General features: G+C 38.4%; 1 protein-coding gene across 3 annotated transcripts in view; it reads right to left on the bottom strand.

The window, feature by feature from the left end:
• Nucleotides 1-13,378, bottom strand: part of BRIP1 (BRCA1 interacting DNA helicase 1) — a 153,134-nt gene that overhangs the window by 128,877 nt on the left and 10,879 nt on the right. For all 3 annotated transcript variants that reach the window (XM_084650621.1, XM_084650623.1, XM_084650622.1), the window contains 2 exons: nucleotides 10,500-10,648; nucleotides 8,685-8,810 (listed from right to left, as the gene is read on the bottom strand). In XM_084650621.1, coding sequence (XP_084506747.1) covers nucleotides 8,685-8,810; nucleotides 10,500-10,648 — 275 coding nt within the window. The remainder of the gene's footprint in view (nucleotides 1-8,684; nucleotides 8,811-10,499; nucleotides 10,649-13,378) is intronic.

The raw sequence follows: 13,378 nt of genomic DNA, 5'->3' as shown, positions 1-13,378 counted from the left end.
CCAATCAAGGCACACACGTAGTCAACATTAAGGAAAACTACTTGCATGAATAAACTCCTTATTTTTGAGCATTGACAAAAAGGTGTTCAAATTAACATAGCTCTTTATATTAACTTTATTTTACACTAATATCATCTACATCAGCAATGCATACGTAAGTGGACCAAGAGAGGAGAAAGACAAGATTTCAAAGAAATCCTGGAACTAATAGGATGTTTGCCAACCATCATCCTGATCACTCTGCTTGTCTGTTGAATCCTACACCTTTTTCTTGTATATTTAGTTTTTAAGGCCTTCAATGGCTTGAATATTTAGATTGTAAGGCTTCTCTTACCATGTGTCTTTACAGTTCCTATTACAATAGAGTCTCAATCCTTGTTGGGATCTTTAAGTGCAACAACAAAAATAAATAATAAATATCAGTTCTTTTCATCTATACATTTCTTCATGTAATACATGACATTTTAAGATTCTAAATTAATGGCACAGTTGCTTAAGTTTATAAATGTTTTAGAGTTGTATTAAATTTCTTTATTAATAAAGAGAGAACTCCCCCCATCACCAAAAATTAAAATATGACTGAAATTCTTATGTTAAACTTAAGTCTTGCTCCTGCCACTAGCTCCATCCTGGGAGACCCATGCACCTATGCAGTGACAGTTACAGGAACAGGGTCTAAAATTGTACTACATTCACCCAGAAGTGAAATTAAAATCTTAGGCCTTGTCTACATTTAACAAGTTTTACAGGCATGACTATATCAATAGTTTTTGTGTTGCTTTGTTTTTTTTTACCAACAGTTATCCAGTAAAAGCCCTAATGCAGATGCTACTAGTATAAGAAGCTCTATGCTGATCTAGCTTATTCCACTTTGGTAAAATGAAATAAACTATACCAGCATAAGCACTTTTATACTGATTTGTGTGCACATTGGGGGGATTTTGTCTATTTAACTACGCTGGCAAAGTTAAAGCAGAAAACTTTTAAATGTAGATGAGGCCTTACTATTCCAGAACTGCCTATTGCTATCAAACATAAATTCCCCCTTAAAATATTCCCCTGCATTTAAAAAAAATAAATAAAAGGCCGTAGTTGGTAAATAACTTCATGCCCTTCCACTTTTAAAAATAAACCAAAATCCTTTAAAAAAAAAAATCATTCTGCTCCCTCTTCAGCTGTAGTTCAAAAAAGTAAAAGAAAAGCAGATTAGTTTCTTTACTAAATATACATTTAAAAAAAACTGTTCTAATGTTGCTTTGAGAGATCACACCATTCCACAAATATGCAAAAGTATTATAAAGTGCTACATGGCATGGTTCTATTCTAGGACACATTTTCATCAGAATACAAAGCAAAGCGCATAACGTATCATGTTTAATGATGCGATTTCAATAAAACCCATAATGTAGATAAAAAACAGCAAGTACATGAAATTCTCTCTCTGCAGAGGAGTTTCAAGACATGCTTGAAAGCCGATGAGAATGAAGAATCTATCTAGACCATTAGAGCACCTCTCACTTTTGGGTCTATTTCTGGCCAGCAAAGCATGTTTTAGATTCACTGCCGACTGAAGTGTACTTCAACAAAAAAGGCAGAAAAAGGTGAGAATGTAACTGGAGGATACTCTAGTGATTTTTCTCAAGACCTTTTCAGTGGGATCAAGGGAAACTATTATATTTAGGAAATTACCTTAATTTTCCCTTTAATAATAGAGAAAGAATATATCTTACAACTCCTCTGCTAGATTGAATGGTGTGGGGGAACCAGAGCTATTCAAATGGAAACTCTTCAGAGTAACTACGTCCTCCAGGAGCGAAAATGTTTTTTTCCAAAGACTGTGATCAAAGCCATGTTATTGAACTCCTGGGAATCCCTTACCATTTCAACGTTGAAAAATCACATTAAAAAGGGAAATTATTTATTTAGGTAAACTGGCCAATTTATAGTGCTCTGCACTCCCCTTTAGGAGAATCAAGACCAATTCCAATTTCTGCAGGATAGATTCTTGTGCCAGCAGATGCTAAAAGTCTTTCTGAGACTATGCATTCAATTCCTAAGAACGGTGAGTATCTTGTATTGATCAATAGTCACTTTGTTGGACTGTGATACTGAGAGGCTTCTAAGTGTCAGCCATAGCTAGAATAATAGTGACCTGAGATAGGGCCATTGGGAGACTGCACAGCTATTTATTAAAGCAAGGTACTAGGAATAAGGAAGACTGAGTTCTATTGCTGATTGCCACATGCGTCCTTGTCCTTTGATAAATCGTGTACTCTACCCTTTACCTCAGTTTATTCATCTGAAAACGGGAATAAAATTCACCCACCATCATAAGAAGTGTCTTTCTATCCCAGAGCTACAGAAAAACACTAATACGTATGATTATTATGGTCAAATAGAGCTGGCCTAAAAATTTGCAGCAAGAATAAGCTCTCAAATTCTCAACGGGGTAGACACAGAGAAACACAGGACAGTGAAATCCCCCTCTAGTTTCTCTGATGGAAGAAGGAACTGGGCAGTGAGTTGATTTCCCATCTGGCCTTGTTACCAGAAAGCGTAAGAGGTGGAGGAAATTGGGCTGCACATCGCTGAGATTTTGCATGGAACTCCGACAACAGTTGTTTGTGCTTAAGGCCAGCCCACCAGTCAATGAGTATAAAACAGAGAGGAAATAAATAGGGATGCTCAGAGAGAGAACTGCCTCATCTCCCCACCCTGCTATTCTCAGAATGAGAAAAGAAAGGAAACATATTAGACTCAAAGAGCTTTAAAAGTTACCATGGTATTTTTTGTTTATGAAACAATGCCAGGAAAATGTTGTCTAGTAGCCTAATATAATGAAAAGCCTGATACAGCCAAGTGACATTTAGAGTATGTTTACACTGCAAATAAAAACCCACAGCTGGCCTGTGTCTGCTAACTCAGGTTCATGGGGCTCGGGCTAAAGGGCTGTAGACATTTGGGCTCAAGCTGCAGGTCTGGACCTGAACCTCTACACTGCAATTAAACAGCCTGTTAGCTCAGCAAGCCTGAGTTAGCTGACCCAGGCCAGCCGTGGGTGTTTAACTGCAGTGTAGACATACCCTTACTTACTGTTCACCAAACATATTGGTCACCTGTACTTAAAAATCCTAGATATGCTAACTGACCACTATGCCTGAGCTGAGGCTGAAAGGAAATCTGGCCTCCCATGTTAATTCCCTTGTAAATGCCAAGTGGCAGAGAGGAGAAAGGGTGATCTAACTATTCAGTCTGTTTAGTCTACTACATTTCTAAATTCTTCTGGCTCTGCTCAGTTACCTGGAGGACTGTGTAACAAGAATATACATAAATAACCATTTTTCAGCCACAGGTCAGATATTCTAGTCTACTAAAATACCCAGGATTCTGAATTGTGTGTGATTAGCAGCCTGCCAGATGCAGGTTAATTAAAAATATATTTTATGTAGTGAAAATAAGCCACATGGTCTTGTTAGCCAACCAGATTTGAGATTTAGATTCTCATTAGGCAAATCATCTTTCAAACAAAACACACACACACACCTTTCCTAGCCTGTTTTGAAACATTTTCAACATTTCATTAACCACCCAATCAATTACATTAAGCAGTTTTCACAGAATTCTGTACTGCAAAACATCTGTGATTCAAGGAGCATCTTAACTAGCTGTTCAAAAAAGGAGTTAATTAAATTTCTGCAGACTTCACATTAATTAATCCACATGTATAACTTGAAAGATCATAAGGGCAAAAGGGGTTTACTGCTTGATAATCTCACTCTTACATGATCAGAGGTTCTCAACTGTGTTTTTAGCCTTACAGTGCCCTGGGGGTTTGAATGGTATCCCTTATTGCCTGAATGTAAGGAAATAAAAGGGTAAGTGTACGTGTGTTGCTACTGGGTGGAACAATCGTCAGCATCTTCCCAAGCAATTGTGATCTGTATACACCGATAGTTATGGAAGAAATGTTCTCAGTTTCCATGTGCTTTTATTATAATATTTGATGCAGATGTTTCTTTACCAACATCTGTAGCTATTTCAGAAGATGCTATAATGACCATTTGTCAATTTGTTTGCTATGTACTTTACTTGCATATGCCTTTATATTTTTAGCTCTTTGGAGCAGAGATATCATCATTTGTGTGGTACATTCTACCTATTGTAAGGCACCGTGTAATATTATTTATTCTCTAAATAAATAATACTGTTTATCAAGGAATAGTTTACACTTCCTTTTCTTGCCATTGTAAAACATTCTATTATTTTTATGTCAATATTTTTGAAGAGACCACCCTCTTCCTATTCATTATAGTATCTATCGCTACGGTTACCATTAACGCAAATATCTCTCTAAAAATAGATTGCAACTTCTCATTCACAGCTGATAGCTACTACTTATACCATTAATTATTTTTAGCACAATTATATAAATGAGGAAGAGAAATTGTTCCACATACCCTCGATCCTGCAAATTTCCACAACTACAGCCCTTCCCACAAAAGCAACAAGGAAATTAGATATCTGTTAAGTTGAAAGATAAAACTATACTGGAAGTCTAGTCAGATATAGTAGCAAATTCAAATATCATCTGTTTTAAACAACCATAAAGGACTCTATTTCTGAAGTAGTACAGAGCTGCACCCTAGATTTCAAAATATACATATAGTCTCAAACTTTGAGCCCACATGCAGACTTCTAAGCAGCTTCAGAATTTGTTTTTTTCGCTTTTGATTTCTAGAAGAACCGTAAGAAATGTGGACGAAAAGTTGATACATTTATCCAGAAATATGATGTGCTACAACACAATTACATAATTCTCAAATTTTTGGAATCCTTCCACTAGAGAGCATTTCACCCTTTTGTGTCCTCTAAAAAACCCATCACCTGATATGGATGCCTCATTTTCCATATTAATTTTATTTTTTAAAGCTTGGCATTTTAATAATTAATTAGTTAATAATGCTGCTATTGTGCACCCATTCATTATCTAACTTAGTTCACCATTTTTTTCTTGCCTTCCATAGTCCTGAACTAAATTTATCAAACTCTTTATTCAAGGTGACAATTGTGAACTAGATTATAATTATTTTAAAACCAACAATTACTTAGACAGAAGTTAAACAGAGACTTTAAAATCTGAGACCCCTGTGTCTTGCAAACTTAAGAATTTCAAAAGACTTAATGAGACCAACTTCATAGGGTTCTTTGTTCTTTCAGGAATAGAACACAAAAATTACAGTATTTGCTCCCAGTGCCAATGACATTTCCAGAAAAGTACAATGAGAGAAAGTTTTTCACATTTACTATGCCAAAATACATTTACTGAAGTCTTTATGGTTTCTTTTTATATTACATAAGATGTGTCCAAATAGGTCTTCAAGCTTTGCGCCCATGAATTTTCCCCCTTCACTGTTAATCCCAAACACGTCCTCTGTCTTGTTTTAGATGATCTTACTTTTCCTGACTTTAGGAGGTGCCAAATTTGTAATCCAATACTAGCTTTTGCACCACCCCAAAAGACTATAGGCATAATGTATCAGACCTCATCGACTCCCAAGAGTAAGACTACGCAAATTGTTACCAAATCTGGAAACCATAGCCACAAACATGGGCCCAAAGTTTCTCGGCTTCATTATTATTGCTTGAGTAGCCTTCCATACATCAACAAAGTTATTCAGGTAGTAAGCATTATTTCTGTAAGCATTTGCAAGACGAGGCCTATAGATGGCATATTATAATGCACTGCTCAAATGTTAACCCAAAAGTCATATAGATGTCCTTCTGATGTGAAAGATAATAGATAATTCTCTTATTCAGTGTGTTTTTTTTAAAATTATTTTAAAATAAGTAGTAAATTACCTTAAAAACGAGTTGCAAAATGCTTCTCAAACACTACAAATTCTTAGTTACTGTCACTACTTATAAAAAAATCCAGAACCCTAACCCTAACCCATCTTTCAATTTTTTTATGCAAATCCACAACACTGTCTCCTTCAAATGTGAAGGTCAATAAAGCAAGAAAAGATTTTTATTTGAAAACCAACAGCACACTCTGCTGGCCTTCAGATTTCACAATGCCAACTGAATTTCAGTGGCATGAGGCATTTAAAAGTGCCACTTGAAAACCTCTGAAGCTTTCCAAAACCATAATATTACTGCCCATTAAAAATGAACAAGAGTACTGGTTCTCTTTTGTAAAAAAAGAAAATAATTAACTACCAGTATTTTAAATTAGTATTACAACTTTTGGGTTGTTTTGTAGTTCAAAAAGGCAGATGCAAACTGGACCCAGAAGTGTACAGTTAAAATAAAAAAAATATTTAAGTCAGTGTTCAGAAAGATGTATACAAAGGGTCAGAGTGTGTATCAGACAGAAAACTGGAGCTGGTCATCAGCTCAGGGGTGTTTCCAAAGACGGACTGATTCTTTTATCGGATTTTAATACACTATGCAATGCAAAATGACTATATTTTATTCTAGTGCTGGAGATGCATATTACTTGGGAATTACTTAAAAGTCCACAAAACAAATGAGAAAGAGAGTGTCCTTGGGAGGTTTTAAAAAGGCCATTAAGTTGCCTCGTATATCATTGACGTGATCCAACTTTCCTGCATCAGCCCTGTAGGACTGTCTTTAGGAATATGTCTCATATTCCTTTTATTTTGGTTTAGCTTGAACAACATTGTTGTTACTTCCCTGCCCTGCACCACCTCCCTCCGAATAAAGTGAAGAAAACTCAAACACCAAAAACTGCAACAAATTTCCAGTGGGGAATTTTGCAAATACCACTGCATATTTCTGAGTCTGCTTCCTTTAAGAAACTTGCATTTTCTTGGAAGTTCTGCTAGGAAAAGTGACAATTTGTAACAATGTTAGAAAATAGTAATCCGTTTTAGCTTTTTAGGTACCTGTGCCCCTTTACAAAACAAGTTTTATCAGACACACAACAATTATCAGACAAACAGATGAACATGATTTGTTGGGGGAAGAGCCTACACAGCTCTGTTGGGGGAAGAGCCTACACAGCTCTGTAAAGGGAAATCATGCCACACCAATCCATCAGAATTCTTTCAGGCTGTCAAACACGGATAAGGGTGATACAGTGTAACTGAACTTTCAGAAAGCTTTCGACAAGGTCCCTCAACAAAGGCTCTTAAACAAAGCAAGGAGTGAAGGAAGAAGAGTGAAGCTTCTCTCATGGATCAGTAATTGGTTCAGAGATAGGAAACAAAGCGTAGGAATAAACAGCCAGTTTTCATAGTGCCCCAAGGATCTGTGCTGGGACCAGTGCTGTTCAACATATTCATAAATGATCTGTAAAAAGGGGTAACCAGCACGTTGGCAAAGTTTGCAGATGATACAAAATTACTCAGGATAGTTAAGTCCAAAGCAGACCACAAATAGCTACAAAGGGATCTCACAAAACTGGGCGACTGGGCAACAAAATGGAAGATGAAAGTCAGTGTTGATAAATGCAAAGCAATAGACTTTGGAAAACATAATCCCAACTATACAAACAAAATTATGTGATCTAAATTTGGTGTTACCACTTAAAGAAAAGAGATCTTGGAGACATCATTGATATTTCTTTGAAAACGTCTGTTCAATGTGCAGCAACAATCAAAAAAGCTAACAATGTTAGGAACCATTAGGAAAGGGATAGATAATAAGACAGAAAATTTCATAATGCCATGAGACAGAGAATTGGAAAAGGTATGGAAAAGAGCAAAAAAAATGATTAGGGGTATGGAGCAACTTCCATATGAGGAGAGATTAAAGAGAGACTGGGACTGTTCATCTTGGAAAAGAGATGACTGAGGGGGTATATGATAGAGGTCTATAAAGTAATGAATGATGTGGAGAAAGTGAACAAGGAAGTGTTATTTACACCTTTACTCAACACATGCACCATGGGGCATCCAATCAAATTAATAGGCAGCAGGTTTAAAACAAACATAAAGAAGTACTTCTTCACACAATGCAGTCAACCTATGGAACCCATTGCCAGGGGATATTGTTAACGCCAAAAGTATAACAGGGTTCAAAAAAAGAATTAGATAAGTTAATGGAACATAGGTCCATCAATGGCTATTAGCTAAGGTGGTCAGGGGCGCAACCCCATTTTATGGATGTCCTTAAACCTTTGATTGCTAGAGGCTGGGACTGAACGACAGGGGATAGATCGCTCAATAAATTGAGCTGTTCTGTTCACTCCTTCTGAAGCATCTGGCACCAGCTACTGTTGGAAGACAGGATACTGGGCAAGATGGACCATTGGTCTGACGCAACATGGCAATTTCTTATGTTTTTAAGTGTGGTACTTTTTCAGATAAAAGCAAGACAAGACAGAAACATCCTACCTCTAGCACACAAACAAAAAGTGAGACAAAAAAGTCTTCAGTCTTGCCCAAAAGGATTCCACAGAAGTACTCAGACTAAAAGTGAGAGGAAAGGGCATTCCAGAATTGCAGACTTTTACCAGAAGACTGTCCCTCCAGTCCTTTCTAGACTGTTTCATGGGATGAGTCAGCAAAGTAACTTCAAGATACCAGATCCTGATGCAGCAGGATGCTTTCTGAAAATCATCTTCTAAACTGGCCTTTCATGCACAATTACTTTATAGCAACAAAATTTGTCTTTGTTTCTTGAACTAATAAATGTCCTACAAGACCCATGCTACTTACTGTTTTTGGAGAGAAAGCAGCAATTTTTTCTGAGTGAACAGTCAGTTCCCCATTTCTTCGCTGTTGATAAACTTCCAAAGCATCGACAAACTGCACTCCTTTTGCAAAACAATGACGTTTTCTTACCTGTTAGGAAAACATGCAACACTCAAATGGACAACAGGCAAAGGTGTGGCATTAAATCAGAGCTAAACTAATGGTCAAATGTTACTGTAATAATTTTAATTTTTTCTTCATTCTGTGCCTGTTTCAGAAACTCAGTGCATTGTTAATACACATCAGTTTAACCACATCTAACGTAAGCTTACCAAAATTAATAATTTAAGAAAAGTTACTATAACATTTATACATCTTGGTTATCAAGACAAATATACAGCTTAATAGCACCTTTTTTTAAAAAAAATCATTTTGTTTTGTTAAATAAAAGCAATAAATGAATATGAACAATTTCTGTCATTTTGGAGTGATATTTTATTGAGCCTTCCTTGGACAAAACAGTTAGTGAAATAAAACTATGCCACCATCACCACCTTTCCCGCTACAGACTCCTCAGTCACACAACGACTTTGGTAAGCAAAATTTACATCTAGTTTCAAAGATGAAAATGTATGTTTATGTTAATGTACTTGTTAATCATAGAAACCGGACACATTTCTTGCAGAATTAGGATCTACACCTCTTTGTAAGATTGCGGCCTAAGTCCTACTGATTTAAACAGGTATCTGGGCATAGGTACCTGTACTAGCAGATTCCAATGCAGGATGGGGGCCAAGAAGAGGAGGTGGTGTTACAAATGAAAGTTACTGAAAATTATTATATAAATTATTACAAGTTTCTATGATACATTACGCCAGACCAGAAAGACATCCATGGCAAAGGAAGAAATGACTACAGAAGAGAATGGTGGGGGAAAAGGTGAGTTTCAAATATCCTAAATTGCCAAAAAAATTTGCAACCAATAGGCAAAAAGATATTGTATAATTTATAAATGCAGCAGCTGGTTCTATTGCTGAAATTTCCAGCAGAAAAATGAATAGCATATGAAATAAATAGAATCCTCCACCGCTACTTAGTTTTTCTTTAGTAATTAATGACATAGATATCAGTGATTAGGTCTCATCTACTGAATATCTTCTTGTATTATTTCCCATTGTTATATGTTTTGATAAAACTAGTATAATTACTGTACAGACACACAACAGAAACATCCATAATATGAATGGCAAGGAAAAAATCCACAAGGAGGTAATTACTCTTCAAAAAAGTTAAAAGCAGTTCTCTGATACAATATAAAAACACAATACAATGATGACTAGAGTGCACCTCAGTAATATAAAAAAAATTAAGGCACTTGTAATACCAATATTGACAATGAAACAAAAACTTTAGAGAAATTTCATCCCATGTAAAAAGCTAGTGATAAGAATTTGGCAGAATATCAAGAAGCATTATAATGTATATTAGATTTTTAGCACATATGTGGAAGGGCATTTTCATGTCTAAGCATTCTTTTCTTTGACTTAACGTTTAAGAGCAACTGTTGGTGAGTAGGTTTCAGAGAAACAGAGTGTTTAAATTCTCCATGTACTAGCATGCACCAAGTAATTTATCTGCATGACAAGTTATTGTGAAAATCGAATATAACAATGGATTCCTTTGTAACAAGTAATAGTAAAAATGAAGAAAAAAAGTAATAATCTAATTTATGGCTGTGACATGACCAAGTAATCTCTAATTCTAGCACTGAAATATTGATATTTGACAACCTTGTTCAGCTATGCCTGGATTATTTTATTGCCAATAAACTTTACTCACCTGCTGCTCAGTTTCTAATAAACGTAGCCTTTTCCTGTCTACTTGAAAGTCATCATTTTCATCTGCATGTAAAGATGCCCATTTCTTTGCAGATAATTTTGAAGACAGTGTGACTTTTGCATTATGTTCTGTAGCAGGAGTATTCATTACTAAAAGTATATTAAATAAATGTAAATAACATTTCCACTCATAAAACTTAATCAGAAAAAATAGTTTAGACTCAAGGTGGACTATAATACTGGTAGACATTTCTAGACCCCATCTTCCCTTATTACAATGCAGTCAAATTTATATAGGAAGAATCATTAATTTAGTATTTTACTATTGCGTGACATGGAAAAAATGGTTGGGCTAAGGGAGGCCTCCTAACAGAAGAAACATAACAAGCACTGCACTAGCTATTAGTTTCCCTTCTAAAATTGATTTTGGCTATATTGGTAAGGAATAAATATATTTTAAATTAAATTGTTGGCAAAATGCTTTGAAGATGTAAATTATTAAACAAGTAATAAAAATTATTGACTTTTAAAAAATTATATAAATGTTGGGGACACTGGGGCATGGCCACTAGGTAACTCAAGGGGATGGAAGACCACGAGTGTCGATGAAGCCCCCTCGCACTAGGCCCAGGTGTCCTTGGCGCCCCCCCTCACCCCCCGCCTGGAGGCACTCGCAGCAGCTCTGCGTACTAGGCCCAAGTGTCCTTAGCCCCCTCTGCCCCCCCGCCTGGAGGCACACACAGCAGTTATGCTGAGGATCTGCAACAATATGCTGCAGAGTCAGATTGCTTGAAACTAAGCAAGGCCAAACAGGGCAGATATGGAAGAACAATGCTGAATAAAGCAGATTTATGAATAGTTTAACAAATGATACAGAGAATCAGGGAACTAGCTGGGAACTGGATTGGCTGGCTATATGGATACTTGGGGCAGCTTGCTATTGGATAAGTATGCTGGGAAAAAGGATGTATAAAAGCCTGTGTAACTTCCTGCTCTGTGTGCAGGATTTGAGATTTTATTCTCCCTGTACCTTTTTGCAGCTGCAAATAAACTTTTCTGCTTCTCCACCCCGTTGTGATTATTGGGCGTAGCACACCAGGTAACGAACCAACTCAAGCTGTTGTTCAGCCTCTCGGCACTGGGTGCCAGCAACAGCTTTTGGCGTCCCTGGGTGGGCTCGAGGCTGCAATTTAGCCTTGCCCAGACCCCTCCTGGAGGTCAAGGATTGCGGCGAGAACCGACGCCCAGTGCACACTGGTGAGTTCACCGGGGCCTCGGAGGAGATGCAATTTGATCGACCCCGGAGGGCACAACGGTGCAACGCACTCATATAGTGGAGAAGCAGTTGTGGTGGGCAACGGTGAAGAACTGGTCCCTTGGATAAGGTAGGAACTTTTTGAAATCCGGATTGTATGCTCTGTTGGAACCTGGGGACGCCCAGAGTTACCCTGTAGGTATGGGACAGGGACAGAGCTCAGGGGTTAGGGCACGGTGTATGCCCCTAGAGTGCATTCTAGCAAACTGGAAGGTATTTGGTGCGGATCCGATGACTAAGAGCCAATTAAAACGATTCTGTACAGTTGACTGGCCTCAATATCAACTAGAGGACCAGGAGTGGTGGCCACCAGGAGGGTCAATTAATTACAACATGATCCTTCAGTTACTCCTGTTCTGTCAGAGAACAAGGAAATGGAATGAACATATGTATGCGCATTTGTTTCTGACTTTTTGTACTCGACCAGATATTTTACAGCACTGTAATCTGACTCCGACTAGTTCAGTAGCAGCTAATGTTAGTCCCCAGTAATGGCAGAGCCGGTGTCCCCTTTGGCCCCTAAATCCACACCTTGTAAGTCCCCCGAGCAGACCCCAGGTGGGATCCAAATGATCAAAGGGATATGACCCACCTTACCTCCTATAAGGAGTTGCTTTTGCATGGACTCTGTCACTCGGCTGTCTGACATAATAATTGGGCAAAGCCATATGAAGTAATGCAGGATTTAAAAGAAAGCCCAGGGGCCTTTCTACAGCGTATTCAGGACACCATTCTACAGAACATTAATGCAGACCCCGATGATCAGGCAACTGAGTCAATTATTAAGGGAATTTTTACGAGCAGAGCAGCCCCTGATATGAAGAGAATGTTACAAAAAAAGGAGGATTTAATGGGCATGACCATGGCACAAATCTTAGAGACTGCAAACCGAGCTTATAGTCTGAGAGAGACAGAGAAGGAGAGAAAGCAAGTGAGATTGATGGTAAGAGCGGTACAGGCCGGCACTAAGAGAAGTGGCCGGGAAGGAAGGGGCCATGGACGTGACCGTCCGGGCCCGCAGGATAGACGACTGGGTCGCAACCAGAGTGCCCTGTGTCAACAGGAGGGACACTGGAAAAATGAGTGCCCAAAGAGGAAAGAAAAGGGGGGTGCCCCTGCGATGGCGGAGCAGGAATAGGGGTGTCAGGGGAGACGGACCACCCTACCCCCGGAACCCTGAGTAAAGATGCGGGTGGGAAGCTCAGAAATAGATTTTTAGTGGACTCTGGAGTGGTCCAAACGGCCATAAATCAGCCTCTTCAGTTGCCAGTAGCAGATTCCCTTACTGTGGTGGGAGCCACAGGCAGGGACAGCAAGTGCCCAGTGTATGCCCCAGCGGAATGCGCTTTGGGAAACAGGACTATATCCCACAAGCTGGTATACCTCCCTGAGTGTCCAACACCTCTGCTGGGACAGGATCTGCTTTGTCGCCTCGGTGCCACCCTGCATTTTACTGAGGACGAAATAACCCTTACCTTACCCCCTGAGAATGCATGGATCATGACCCTTGCAGTTGAGCCCTCAGCCATGCAAGCCCCAGAATGGAGCCCGTGGGAAGACCAGGT

This window comes from Lepidochelys olivacea (genome assembly GCF_965140295.1).
Source record: "Lepidochelys olivacea isolate rLepOli2 genome assembly, chromosome: 17".
NCBI classification, from domain to species: Eukaryota; Metazoa; Chordata; order Testudines; family Cheloniidae; genus Lepidochelys; species Lepidochelys olivacea.
The sequence above is the reverse complement of the archived record's forward strand: the minus strand, read 5'-3'. Positions and strand labels throughout refer to the sequence as shown.